The sequence below is a fragment of the Canis lupus genome, chromosome 5, assembly GCF_003254725.2.
Source record: "Canis lupus dingo isolate Sandy chromosome 5, ASM325472v2, whole genome shotgun sequence".
Classification (NCBI taxonomy): domain Eukaryota; kingdom Metazoa; phylum Chordata; class Mammalia; order Carnivora; family Canidae; genus Canis; species Canis lupus.
Genome location: NC_064247.1, coordinates 84,103,214 through 84,118,461, shown reverse-complemented (window position 1 = coordinate 84,118,461; position 15,248 = coordinate 84,103,214). Strand labels below are relative to the sequence as shown.

General features: G+C 43.7%; 1 protein-coding gene across 6 annotated transcripts in view; it reads right to left on the bottom strand.

Annotated features, from left to right (window-relative positions):
• Positions 1-2,934: 2,934 nt before the first annotated feature.
• CDH11 (cadherin 11) overlaps positions 2,935-15,248 on the bottom strand; it is a 148,033-nt gene continuing 135,719 nt past the window's right edge. For all 6 annotated transcript variants that reach the window (XM_025426345.3, XM_025426346.3, XM_035715985.2 and 3 more), the window contains 2 exons: positions 6,171-6,422; positions 2,935-4,270 (listed from right to left, as the gene is read on the bottom strand). In XM_025426345.3, the coding sequence (XP_025282130.1) occupies positions 3,774-4,270; positions 6,171-6,422 (749 nt within the window). In that variant the 3' untranslated portion in view covers positions 2,935-3,773. The remainder of the gene's footprint in view (positions 4,271-6,170; positions 6,423-15,248) is intronic.

Sequence of the window (15,248 nt, the reverse complement as noted above, 5' to 3'; positions counted from 1 at the left end):
GAAGCTTGCACCCTGCTGTGGCAGCCAGACTCACCCCCACAGGAAAAGCCAGAAGTAAAGTAAGTTCAAAGAGTTGCAGCGGATACAAAGGAAGCCAACAAAGCACGGCTGACTTTGGGTGGAAAGGGAGCCCATTTAGTCTGTAGGAGGAACTGATGGGTGGCTAGTGTGGCTGGAGAACAGTGCATTGAAAAGAGAATGGGATAAGATAGTTTGCAGGGTCCTCATCATGGAAAGCAACAGAGTAAGGGAATTGGAATTTGTTTAAAGACTTTGGGAAACCAGTGAAGGGGTTTGGTTATGGAGTCTTGTGATCTGAGTTGTGTGTTAATATCCTTCTGGCTGCTTTGTGAAGAAGTTGGAAGACAGAGAGAATGGCTAAGGGTTTGTCTCAGTCCTGGATCAGAGGTGAGGATGGCTGATGGCAGCCTCTCCTCCTTCCCATCTCCCATGTACTGAATTGTTTGAGGCCCTCATTATATCTTAACTTCCACAAAAACATTCTTAGAATGCCTGTAGGTGGAGATGTTCCTAATCTGTCCTCCACACTGCCTACCTCGTAGATTTAGCCACTCTTGGGCTCAGAGATCCTAATTCACTTCCTACCTTCCACTCACCACCACCACTTCCTACCTTCCACTCACCACCAACTGCACCAGGAGAGTCCTACAGAGGTTCTCAAAAGGAGGTGAAGGAGACTCACAATTAGCTAGGGACAACCAAAGATACTTGTGACCAGGTCCCACCTGCCATGCAGGTGCCCAGTCTTACTCTGGGCACCATGAATCTGCATTTGTAGGTGGTTTCTCCCAGTGATGTAGATCATCTGCTCTCTTCTCCTCCCCACCATCCCCAGGAACACTGGCCTTTGAGATATAATTTAGCTGAACACAAGATCTGTCCAGAGTGGCTGCACCTGACCTACCCTCCTCCATTCATGGTCAACATCTCACCATCTCCTGTTGTCTCTCTTATATATTTTGTTCTCTCAATCTTGAGGGAGAGAAAGCGTCCTGATTCACTGTCTGGGAAGGTGAGTGGGCACAGAGATTGTTGTTTTAAAATTATAAGGCAACAGGAAAGACATTTTGGAACAGGATTGAGAAGACCAGAAGATGTCAAGGAAGGTAGCAAGATTCATCGTACATCCTGAAGTCACTGGCAGGGTCTACCAAATAAGATTTTGATGAATGAATGAATGGTCGAATGAATGAATGAATGAATGAATGATGAATGCAGACAAAAGCCACTACTCAAGGGCAAGAAGAACACAGCAGTGTTCCTTCTTTCACTGAATCGGTGTCATAAAGCAGTAATTACTCCATATCGAAATAAGGGAGAACCATTTAAATGAAGATTGCTTTTAAGGCAATATGTTCCAAATGAAAGAGGACTCCACTAGTCGGGAAAGACATTTTATTTCCAAGCTTCTAAGAGGGTTCTACAAACAATAGAGGCTTAAAGTAAAAAAAGAGAAGATTAAGAAAAAGGAAAAACAAGTATTTTAACTATTGAAAATTAGACAGCTTTTTTTTTAAAAAAAAAAACTTAAACATAAAAATGTAAAAATGTAGTTGTCAAATCTAATCTAAATACATTCCTAGACAAAAAGGATCATCCATGGTGACGGGGTTACTTACAGCTGTATTCTTGTTTAAGTGCTATTCATCTTCCTTTTGAATTATTTCTTTATTTCAAATTCAATTGGAGATCTGTGCAAATCTAGCAAAATATTCTTTGGATTACAAAAACTATATAAAAAATGAACAAAACCTGCAATTATGGAAGTATTGAGAACGTGCAATCCTTCATTGCAATGAAAGATTCCAAAGTGACATTGTCCACAGAATTTATTCCACTGAAGGGTTCAGACAATTTGATTTTAATGCAAAGGAAAATGAAAGTGAGCACTTCATGAAAACATTTCTCTTCTTATGCATTTGGACTGACTCATAAAAATAGAATGTAGCAGGATATCAAGAAATGCTCGAAACAAACTTTCACAATAAAGTATAAAAAAAAAAAAAAAAAGAAAAGACAATCTAAAAATTGTCTGCAATCCAGGAGAAAGCCTGTGCCTTGTGTCTGGGGGGAAAGAGGGAAAACACGTGTAGCATGACTCCGTGTGCCGTGTGATCTTTCCCCGAGTATTGCTACATTTTGACGTTTGGCCCAACTGCACAGGTGAGATGTCCTTCGCCGAAGTCCCAGTCCCCAGGCAGCCAGGTGGGTCTTCCAGGAACAGTAGGCTTCGGCCCTCAGAATCCACCGTGGTCCCTGCGCTCATTCTGAGCTTATTGCCCAAAGCGTATTTTAAAATAAAGGTCTGGAAATGAATTGCTCTCTCTTTCATCAAAATTTGAAATGCCACATTATTTTACGAGGAGTTACATTCACAGGAGGAACAAATAAGCGATTTCAAGAGTCAAAGTCGTTACGATATCCTGGCAAAATCAAAGTCACGGAAAATAGAGTAACACCGGATGTTTGATAATGACACATGGCAAATTTATACTTTTGACTCTTCAGCCCCCTCACCCCCTCAGTGCTCAGCATGGGGCATATAACCCACATCTGTGGACCCTCATGGATCCATCCCTCATAGCCACCGAATTGCTAATATGCAAGATAAATGCCCGTCTATAACAAGCACTGCAGACTCGGAGACTGACCTAGATCGTTAGCATCCTTCGTTTTCAAAAGATGTATGCAAAGGGAAGCCAGGAAGCTGACACTGAGAATGTACGAGAGAGCTTTACACGGTGTTACAGACTCGGGTCCGGAGAAAACAGATTTGATTTTAAATAAACAATAAAAGCAGCAGACTACAGCAGCTCACGAAAAGGGGTATGAAAAGATCACAATGATCTTAAATTAGACATATAAATGGGTCATCAGAAACACGTTTTTCAATGTTAAGAATGAAACCCAGAATTAAAAAAGAATCTGTTTTTATTTCAAAGGTTGCTTCTTATATTGAAGCTCATATTAAAGCAACAGTACAATGTTCATAAAATATAAGTGTGATGCCGTAACATTTCTTACATGTCAGAATACTGATATTTGTATGTATACTAAAATAAGAACTTTAAAATTGTACAAATAGATACATTAAAAATGGCATAGAAATAGGGAGCCTCTCACTGAAACAAGACAGTTATATCTGGCACGTATTAGTTTAAGATGAAAGTAGAAGCAAAAAGATTTACAAGAATCAGCAGTAACAAGATTGATGCTCAAGAGACATAATTGTACATTGTATTGTACATACATTGTATGGGTTTAAGCTGGCTGAATATTATATATTTCAAGTTTAAAAATGCACTACATATAGAGTGTCCGTAGTTTAAGGCGAAATTACAGCTCAGAACTGTTGTCCTTTCTAATTTTGTGGAAGCTTCTTTGACAAATAAAAAAAAAAAAAGAAGAAGAAGAAGAAAGAAAGACTTAGATGTTCGTAACACACAAACAATTTCCCTTCATTGTAAGTTCACCGTTAGACTTCTCCTTCACTTAAATATTGTGTATGCCAAGTGGTTTTTCTCTAGGGAAGTTGATAAACAACTTCAATATTTGCCTTTTTGCGAGAAAAGGTACTTCACAGTATTTACCACTTTGATGTCCTTGCAGTTTTATTAAATGTATCCTCTCTGTAAAACTTTGCTTGTTTTAAATGAGCCTTTCCTTGATTTAAAAAAATACCTGTTTACATATCTTCTAGATTCTTCAGAACGCCAGACACAGTTCTTAAGGCCAAATTTGTATCGTTATTGTTAAGAGTCGTCATCAAAAGTGTCTTTGGAACCGTACAAGTCTGCTAGTTTCTTAAAACGAGGTCCCCAGTTCTGTAGGTAGTCATAGTCCAAGTCCGAATCTGTGGTGGCCGACTCTAGGGAGCTCAGGGACCCGGCCACCGAGCCCCTGCCTTCGTAACCGTAGATTTGGATTGAATCATAAGGAGGGGCAGTGGGGTCATTATCCGCCTCCTGTATTCTCGTATTGATGAAGTCATCGACGTCCACGCTGTTGGGTGCCGGCCGGAGCCCGGGTCTCGGCATGTACTGATACTCGGGTTTTATGTCTTTGCGAGGGATGAAGCCATTGATCCCGTCTGGATTCTGGAGGGTGGCAATATCAAAGGCTTCTGTGTCTTCCTCCCCACCCCCTTCGTCGTCGTACGTGATGATGTTCTCACGGACGTCTTCCTCCTCAAAGACGATGAGCGGTTCTTTCTTTTGCCTTCTCAGGGTCACAAACAGCACTACGATCACTACAAGGAAAGCACAGGAAAGTGAGCACAGATCAGGTGTCCCTGGAGTCCGCGCCCCCACCCCCAACCTGAGCCCTGCTCACCGTAGGGTGTGTGGGCCTATGCTCGGAATAGGAACCAGTCTATCACTCTAGGAAACCAGAGCTTCACCTGGAGTCCCCCAAAGATGCCCAAAACCACCCTCCGCCTGGCTCTTCCTCCCCCAAGCGCTGCCAGGAAAATAGGATTCCAAACCAAATGGCAGCTGGAACTATTCTGAGCTCTTTACAAGTGAGTCCGACACTATTTGGAAGTCATCTTCCTGAGAATTAGGAAGATTCTAAATCGATTGGTCTGCAGCCTCTTAAAAATGGCTTATGTTGGTTTCTTTTTCCAAAAGGGGACAGCTGTGTCACCAAAGCTGATGAATAAGGACAGAGACCTGCGGTCCTACCTTTCTATAGGGGTGAGGCTCGGTCCTGCCTAGAGGGCCGGGGTCAGAGCAGGGGGGTGATGAACAGTGATCCTACTGGACCTTCGTAAGGAATTTTACTGTAAGCTTATAATGACTTATAATGGGCTTATAATGACCCGCAGGAGACAAATGTCCTCTATTTATTCAAACACAGGAAGGTAGCATCGGCTGCACCCCAGGGAAAGCAGCTGTGTCCTCCCTGAGAGGCGACTCCCCTATGTTCAGGAACCTAGGGTGGGTGGGCAGCACTGCCTAGCAGGAAACTGAGACACTGCCCAATTCTTCGTCCTCCACCTCCTCACAAGAGGCTTCTACAATATTCCATGAGAACGGCCTCCACACATACAGCTCCACCATAAAAAAGGTTTGTGCCTGAATCTGGCAAGAGGCTGAGAGCCCCTCCGGGGCCACCATCACTGGAACATACAAGGAGGGGGAGTCCTTGATCCCTCAAGGCTGGACGCAGCACCTGGTACCCAATTCTCAGGAACTTTTTGGCGACCTGAACTCACCGAGTCTTCCCTACGTAGCTGGGCCCCCTCAACTCATTCAATGGAGAACCAAACACCACCGGCCAAGCATGAATTCCGTGTCAGAAACCCCTGGGTGTGCAAGCTGATTCTCCTGCTGCCTGACCTCTCTTCCCAAAGCCCGCGGAGGTCAATCGAGGGCACCGTTGTTCTTACCAGAGGAAATCAGGGCGCCCAGTGGGGCACCAACCCAGCCTGCAGGGCGGGAGAAGGCCCCTGGGTCCGGAGGGGCGGAGGCTGGGCAGGATGCTACCATGCGCTTGGCCAGGCCCCGTCCAGGCCCTGAGGCCTTCCTGTGAGGTCTCTAGCCTCGCGATTAGTCTTTCCAGCCCTTGCCCTTCTCCTTCCTCCACTAAGGCAACTGTGGCTTGAATCCCGGGCCTCTGCCCACTGACCTCTCCTGCACGACCTCAGGGGCGCCCTCCGCACCCCGCTGCCACCCTGCAGCTCTGCCATCCTGCAACTGCCCCTAGGAACCTGGCCTGACCCTATAGAGTGCACAAGCTCGACCCCACCTCCACGCCCCCCGCATCCCCCCCCCCCCACCTTTTCTCTGGTCCTGGCCTCAGCCAGAGGCCCACCCTGGAGGCCGCCTGCATCGCCTAGGGTCCGGGCCTCCACCCGCGGGCCACCCTGGAGCAACCCCCCCACCCCCGTCGTCTCGGACCCTGGCCTCTGCCCGCGGCCCACCTGGAGGCTGCCTGCACCCCGGGAAGCCCTCCCCCCTCCCCCGTCATCTCGGGTCCTGGCTTAGGCCCGCGGCCCACCCTGGAGGCCGCCTGCACCCCGGGAAACCCTCCCCCCTCCCCCGTCATCTCGGGTCCTGGCTTAGGCCCGCGGCCCACCTGGAGGCCGCCTGCACCCCGGGAGCCCTCCCCCCCCCCCCGTCGGGCCCCGCCCCCGCGGCCGCCCTTACCCAGCAGGATGACGATGCAGGCGAGGATGGCGATGAGCGCGCCGGTGCTGAGGCCGGCGTTCAGCACGTAGGCCTCGGCGTTGCAGGAGAGCAGCGCCCCGTGCACGTCGCACCCGCACACTTTGATGGTCAGGGTGTTGGTGCTGCTCATGGGCGGGATCCCGCCGTCGCTGATGACCACGGGCAGCAGGTACAGGTCCTGCTTCTGGCGGCTGAAGCCCCCGCGCCGGGCGTACACGCCGGCCGTGCTGTCTGCGGGGAGAGCACAGGGGAGAGCACAGGGGCTCGCGGCCCGCGCGCTCCAGCTCCGCACCCCCCCCCCCCCGGGTCTCCGCCGCGTGGGGCCAGACCTGGCACCGGGCCGCGCCTTCCTCCGTGGATCCGAACGCCCACACGGATGCGCCCTTGGGTGCCGGCCTCAGAGCGGCGCAGGGTGGGCCTGGGCCGCGGGCGCCCCGCAGCAGACACCACCGACTCCGCAAGCGGGGGCACAGGACACACAGAACACCCTTCTTTTCACGTTTGCACGTTCCTGCTCGATGGCAAGCCTTTGGCCAGTTGCTGTGCCCGTGTGCGTAAGAGATCTCCAGCCCACACACAAACCTTGCCCAAACCGTAAACCCACTTGTGAGCCCTAAAGGAAAACATTATCTTTAAGGACAAAATATTTTACAAGCCCAGCAGCAGGTGTATAGTTTCTTTTTTGTTATGTTTAAAATCCAATTTTAAGGTGTATAGTTTCTTTGAAATCTAGGCACCATCCACCACCTCATTAAATATGTCATACCTCCTGCTCAAAATCATCCCGAGGTCTCTCTGTTGTCCACACAGCACAGCCCCCTCTACAGAGCAAGCCACGAGATTTTCCCCTTAGGATTCTATTCTGCTTCCAGGGTCTCATCCCACCCACCCCAGTGGCCCAGGACAGCCGGACACGCAGGCGGCCTTCTGTCTCTGCAGCACACCCAGCTTCCCACCTGCCCCTTAGCACTGTCCGGCTGCCCTGGAAGCTGTTCCTGTAGCGACAGCTAAACTCCTCAAGCCTCCAAACTGGACTGAAAAGTCATCACGTCAGGGAGGCCTCTCCTGTCATCTCCTTCGTGGCCCACAGCACCCTGTGTTCTTACAGAAACCCATACCGCACCGGTGTGCCACTGTTGGTGGGCTTAACCGCTTTGACCTCACCTGGACTGTGAACTTCAAACACCAGGGGACTTCATCCGATTCACCTCAGTCTCTCCAGTGTTGGACACACAAGAGACGTTCAGTAAGTATGTTTTGAACACATGGCACAACTGTGTTCTGGGAGAAGTTAAAGCAAAATTCCAGCTGTTGGCTTCCATATATTGATTTTTTTTTTTTAGAGAGATTTTATTTATTTATTCATGAGAGACACAGAGAGAAAGAGAGAGACAGAGACAGAGACAGAGACGCAGGCAGAGGGAGAAGCAGGCTCCATGCAGGGAGCCCGATGTGGGACTCAATCCCAGGACTCCAGGATCAGGCCCTGGGCCGAAGGCGGCGCTAAATCGCTGAACCCACCAGGCGTCCCAAGCTTCCATATATTTCACAATCTTTTGTGACCTAAGCCCCCAGCTACTTCCTCATCATATTTTTTTTTGCAGATCTGCACCAACCCAACGATACCTTTTTTTTTTTCTTCTTCAGGTTGTATGCGCTGGGGGAAACATGGGTAATCACAAAATAGGTGAGATTTTTAGTATGTTCGATCAAATTACATAGTACACACACTGCACACGCACACCTTCAGTGTGGCCTGCCTCTGTCTGTGAGTTCAGAAGCAGTAACTTGCAGCGATATGAGTGTTGTAACAACATGATCACCCAATAGCCAGCAGGTTTTGGGTGGACAGACGGTACCGTGAATTAGTTCTTGTCATAGGAAGAAATATCTTAGAATCTCAAAATTAAATTGATATCTTCTAGATGAAAGGAAATGTAGTAGTACATTTTATATGAGATGAAATATATTAAATATAAAAGGTAGATTGAATCTGATTTAGGGATGAGAAGATATTCTGAGGATTGCAGAAGGCAAGGGGTGTGTATGCCCTGATTTTGGATAAAGCTGTATGAGGACAGATTCTCTGCCCGTCGTTGCCAACATCTCAAACAAAACAAGGCAGAAGACTTAGCCCCCATTTCTGTATTTTTTGAATTGCATAACTGTCATATATTGTCCTTATCACTGGGAAAAAAATTATATGTACTATAGAGAACCATGAAAAAATAGAGAATGTTGGCCAAATAGACTATTAACTGAAAATTCAGTTTCCTGACTGTTTGCTCCTGTTGAGCTTATACCATTGTTCTATGCCTAAGGATTATAAAAAATTTACATGTCTATAACAAATTCTTTCAAAATATGTGATTTTTCCCTTCTCATGCATTGGAGTTCAAATAAGACTTTGACAAATGAAAAGTGACACTATCTACCCCATTTTAATGATATGAATTATCACTAATGCCACTATGAATAAAAGTGAAAATTAAAAATCAAAGAAGAAAAGGGAATTAATTAAATTGCTTGGCCAAATACACTTCTCCGATCTAGGCGACAGCCCCAACCGATCATTTATTTAGTTTGTCTACTGGGTCACACCCTGTCAGCCAGGGTGTTGTTTGGAGGGGATGTAAACTGAGTGTTTTGCTTTTGTACACCTGCAGAAGGCAAAATTTAAAATCTAGTCTTCAACGTGTCGTCCACGAAAACCTGAGCCTCCAGGTCACAGCATGCCAGCCTCCACATGACAGTACCTGAAAACCGAACGCGAAAGGGAAACTCGGATCTGGGCAGGACGCGAGCAGTGAATGCAGCACGTCTGGTGAATTCTGAACACACGAGTCCCCTCAGACACGCGCCAACTATTCTATAGAAGCTCGTCTAGGTACCCGGATGACCGAATCACTTGAGCCTCTGAGCGATGGCCCTGTAGAATCTTGAGAACTTTAAAAAAACAAGTTCTTTTATCCAAACATGTTTCACATATGGATTTTAAGGTTAGTTTAACAGGTGGGAAAGAGGTGGACTGGGCGTCTCTTCTTGGACATACGCCCATCAACATGCCTTAGAAGGCCTCATCTGTCCTGTAGGGCCTCACTTGGTCAGCCTTGAAATGAGGACACCGGGTGATATCAAGCGTGCCTCGCAGGTACCTAATACTGTGCTCAAGGTCACACAGGTTATCACAGGGCTCAAGGAATCCTTCTACCAGAACGCTTAACACCCAGGACTGCCATCCTCCAGGGCTGGTGAACCGGAGGACAGTAGACTGGCACGAGGCGTTAGATACGTGACTAACCAGCCTGGCACGGCCCTTAGGTGGTTGATGTCATTTAAATGAATTAAAGAGTTCCCCCCTCTAAATCCAAGTGGCTCCAGAATAACAGGAGAGTAAGCTTTTTTTTGGGGGGGGGGGTATAGCCATTTTAGAGGGGTCGGTGCTGTGTCCTGTGATGGTCTTTCTTGTGGTCCCTTCTGATCACTGATCTTCTAGTAACACAGATAGAGCCACCACTGTAGGCAGGAACTTCATAAAACACCACCTCTAGATAAACAAACTGAAAAAGAAACAAACTCGCCATAGTACTAAAAATCACTATTCTGGAAATCAATTCTGCATCCTAAGTTTGACTACAGATTTTTTTTTTAAAATTTTTTTATTTATTTATGATAGTCACAGAGAGAGAGAGGCAGAGACATAGGCAGAGGGAGAAGCAGGCTCCATGCACCGGGAGCCTGATGTGGGATTCGATCCCGGGTCTCCAGGATTGCGCCCTGGGCCAAAGGCAGGCGCCAAACTGCTGCGCCACCCAGGGATCCCAGATTTTTTTTTTCATTCAAATTAGCAATCACTGTCCATCTATGTTTAAGAGGGTCTCCTTATTTTGGATACACATATCCTAAGGTTTATGGGTGGCCTGTGGATAAAAGAGCGTCTACTGAGGCCACATTTTCAGGCAAGTGTCAGACTTGCTCCATGGTTCATAACATGAGGCAGAACAAGGCAAATGTTATCAATGTTTAAATTTCCATCAAGAGATTTCTCAGATCCTCCTCCTTTATGAAGTATCCAAAGAGCAAATCTCTCAATATTTGGGGTCAAACAGGCCTGGGTTTGAATCTTGAATCATCTACATATTAATCGCCTGACTTTAGTCATATTAAGTAAATGTCCTGTTTCTATATTCTCACCCAGGAAACTAATACTTTTAAATGTTAAAATGATTCCATTCATAAAGGTACTTAGCGCAGCGACAGACTGTTGGAGATGCTCAGTAAATATTAATTCTTTCCTGGAAGCGATCCTCTTTCAGCAATAAACTAACGAGGAAGAGGAACTTATTGGCAGAGAGAGGAAAGTGAATTCCTGGAAATGTCATAGCAGCTTGGAATGCAACTCCCTCTGCAGAAGGGCTCATCATCCAGAGGTAAGAACAGAGTTCATGCTCTTCAGTCCTGGGCAGTGTATTTCCCACGGTAAGAAATGTTTTTCAAGCACCTTGCTTTATCTTACCGACACCCAGTGTTCTCATCCCTGGCCACAGACACCTCACCGGTTTCATTTTCCCTCTACTCCAGCAAAACCTTGCAAATGGGGTCATTAATTACTAGAATATGTCATGCACAAATTGTAGTGTTTCTATTAATGGAAAATAAATTCAGATTTCAAAATTTTATGTCTACATCCTAGACTCCTAATTACATGCTGTTTTTACCTGCACACTTTGTCATTACACTAACACAATGTAAAGGTACCTGATAATGATGGTCTCCATGGTACCCGTTTGGGGATGCAAACATAAGGGTTATGATGATGATGTAGCCCATCGGAGGGATACATACAACTGACATGAAAGGGGAAATTATGATGGGGAATCAGCCCTCGATAGATAGACTATGCTGGATGCAATCTTGTATCAGCCAAAAAAAAACACAAAAAACAAAAAAACAAAAAAACAAAAAAAAAAACCACCAGGAGCATGTTTTTGTTTTGTTTTGTTTTGTTTTGTTTTGTTTTCTGTCGGATACAAGATTTTGCAAAGTGGGCAGCATATGGGCATAGACCCTGCATATAAAAAAATCCGAAAAAGAGAAACCACTGCAGCAAAGGATTCGCATGTTGTGGTCTCCCCATGACGTTAGGAGGAAGGCTTGACCTAAGGTGAAGGAATGAGTCACCTCAGCAGCTTCCTCGAAGCTCTTAAGATGGCCTTTGGTTGGCTACTCTGTTTCCTCTGTCCTGTCATTGTTCAGTCTGATCAGATGAGGTCCCCTCTCTAGAGACTCTTAGAGAGCTGACGCCGAGCCTCGCTCCTGTTTCGTTCACTTCTGACCCAAATCTACGTGCTCTATCCTTACTGCACAAACCTGAGATGAAGTAGGTCAATCTACCACTTTAGAAGCTCCCACGCACTTGAAGACAGTTATACAGTCAGTTGCTACAAGAATAATCATTATTTGATTACTTTCCTCTGAGCCCTCCCACATATTTCCCTAGAAATGTGGCAATAGCTCTATCAGGATCATGGAAAAAAAAACATGTATGTATGTACTGAAATATATGTGTGTGTGTATATATATATATATATACAGATATATACATCTACATACTATACATATGTATGAATATAGTATGTGTCTCAGAAGTCTTAATGGAGTTTTAAGCTTTAATACTTTTACAAGTATATATGCTACGCAATTACAAAAGACATCACTGGAAAGTTTAATTACTTAGATTTAATTTTTTTAATCTTAATTTTTTTTTAAGTAAACTACACCACCGTGGGACTTGAACTCATGATCCCAAGGTCCCAAGTCACATGCTCTAACAAGTGAGCCAGTCAGGTGCCCCTAGTTATTTAGATCTTAAATACTCATTTAGATGTGTGATTATTCAAAACTTAATTGAAGCTTTTGATGCCATATTTGCCATCCTCAACTGAGGGACTGAAATAATAGAAATTTCAAATAAAACTTGTAAAGTTTGAATTTTTTATATTTTGGATATTACTTCTGCTCATAGATGACCTTAATAGCTTATGTATACATATTAATGAAGAAAATTGTCTGACCCAAGACTCTGATGGCTGTAATGTCTTCCAACTGAATTAAGGAGTTGTACGCCAAGAGGAGATCATCACGATCTTTTAATTAACACCTTTGATACTGAGGGATCAGCAAAACATGAATTATAATACATAACATTGCAGGAATAACTTTATATGCATGTGTGCATGAGACATCTAAGTGTGCACTGTTGGTTGGTATTAAAAGACTTTTCTTTATTGTATTTACCACTTCCCTTAAAATTAACTCTTCTGCCATTTTTGTACAAGGAAAATTCTCTCCTCCGTGATAGGGAGGGAAAAATAAACGTACTGCCTAAGTATTTCTTGCTTTAAGACAAGGACAACTACCAAGGAATTCAGTGAGATATAAACATTTAGGGTCTTTAAGTGAGTTGAGAAATCCCAGGAGTTAGTTAAATCAGTGACCAAAGGAAATCTTGAAAGACTAATGTGTCTGTTCCACCAAAATGACCGATCTTTTTGTTGTTGTTGTTGTTGGGCTGGGGAGGGAGTGAGATCCCAGATAAGCCATGTTGTAATGGACAAACTGCCACAATGAAATTCAGGCAGAAAAGGAACATAATTATTTACACAGAGAAAATGGCAGTGCATTAAAAGACATCTGCCATTTTGATCTGCCAACAGAGCATCTTCCATATTGAAGCAATTAAGAGGGAAAAAAATTCCATAGAAATCTATTTGGCTATCTTTAAATAACAAAAGTAAAAAACCAGACACATATTTTGATGCTATCTGATACTGCTCATTAAAAAAAAAAAAAAGTTCTAAGCTTAGGAAAAAAAAAAAAGGTGAGGTGGGAGAGAAAAAAAGATGTTTGCTAATTGGTCTAATCTGGGTGAATCTGTCGTGGCTATCCTGATTTATTCAGCCAAACCTGCTTTTCATGCACATTTTTGTTGTTGTTTTGGTTTGATTTTTGCATTTTTTAGTAGTTCAAACTAAACTCTGAATGCATCAGGTATCAGAGCTCATCTGATCTTCAACTTGGCCCACCTTAGATAATACACTTGCCAAATTTCAAGGTCATCTCTGCCTGGATCCAAACCCTAGATGTCCGATTTAACTTTGTGGAATAATAGATAATGAATGGAAAGAAGAGGTGGGTTATGTGCTATTGATTCCTCAGAACATTCCAACATTATAAGGTGGGTGTTTTTTTCAGCCTGAAGCGTATATCATAACATAATCATTTCCCCCTAATCATAGTGGATCCCTGAAATTTCTGAGACACATCACATTTTCCCCCAGCCATTCTTTCATTTTAATCCTTGCATTTGGTCTACCCACTATTGTAAGTGCTGGGACATTGCCCCCACTGAGCTCATGTTCTAATGGGAGACAGACAGGGAAATGAGTATTTAAAATGCAAGAAAGGGAAAAATATGAAAAACTATGGCAGTGTCCCTTCCTTATAGAAAGGAGCACTCAAGATGGGATGGGGATAGCCTGCAAAGCTTTGCTTCAATGACTTCATTTATGGGGAGACCTGAAAGAGGAGAAATAGGCAGGAGGAGTCCATTCCTGGCAGAGCAAAGTATATCAGAACAGCTCATTTTCCCATGATTATGGAAGATAGAAAGAAGAGACTGTAATCAGGGAACTATGAAATTACCTAGTTTTTGATGGAAGTCACGCTGACACAAGATACAGAAGAAACATCAAAGGTGAAGAATGTCAAATGAAATAGGGAAGCTGCTTCACAATGTTGAAAGGGCTGCACTTTCAATTTGTTGACTTAAAATCCTAAGAGTATTTTTGCTAGTGTTAAAATAGGGGCTTATTGCAAGCTCCTAAAACTGTCCTCTCTTGCTCAAATGACTAAGCGGTGTTTCAATAGCTAAATAACCCCATGATCTGATTTGCCTCCAACTTTCTTATTGGAGAGCAAGCAACTCTGGGATTCTGGGAACCCAGGATGCGTTCCACTGTGCCCACCTTCCGTTGTTTTAGTGCCTTCCTCTCAAAACACCAGCTCAGTCTATGAGTTAGGACTGATGTAATAATTGGCAATTAAAAAAAAATAAATGAAGCAGTAAAAGGATTAATTATGTGTCAAATATTTATGTTAAGATTGTTCCCCTTCTAGCGATAAAGAGTAAAACCAATCATTTAATCGCTAACCCTTGCTCTTCTGCTATATTTTATCAAATGATCACTGTTTGGAAGAAGAGGTTTGGAAATTAAAAATATGAGGTTCAATATTAGGATATTTCAATTTAATTACTTTAACAAATCATTAGGTTAAAGGACAAAATCATACTCTCCTCTGGTAAGAATTCAAAAATTATGATAAAAACTGAACATCCTTTTTTTTTTTTAAAGTAAGTTCCATGCCTGGCCTGGAGCCCAACGTGGGACTTGAACTCATGACCCTAAGATCAAGACCTTAGTGAGATCAAGAGTTGGATGCTTAACCGACTGAGCCACATAGGTGCCCCTGAACATTTCTTTTTTAAAAAAATAAAATAATGATGGAAAGGAAATTTCCTAAAATACATACCCCACAACACAAATCTTAGTTTGAATATTACTACCAATATTATGCTTAATGGTGAAACTTTAGAAACTCTTGACTAACACGTAAAACAAGAATGGCTATTATTATTGCTGTTATTTAACAATCTAGAAGTGCAAATATATGCAAATAGACAAAAAAAAAACACCAAACGTTAAAAAAAAGACAAAGCAAAATATTATTATATAATTTTTATGTAGTTGTCTCAGAAAAATCCAGAAAAATTAGCTGAGGTGTTATATCACTTTAGAACAATGTACAATAATAAACAAATTAATTTAAAAAGCTATAGTTTATACTAAAAATATTCACTTAGGAAATATAATTTAAAAATCCACTTCACAACAGCATCCAAAATATAAGGTAGTTAGCCATCAGCTTAATAAGAAATACATAGAAGACAATTACAAAACCTTCCTGATGGCAATAAAAAGAGAACTGATTCAGTGG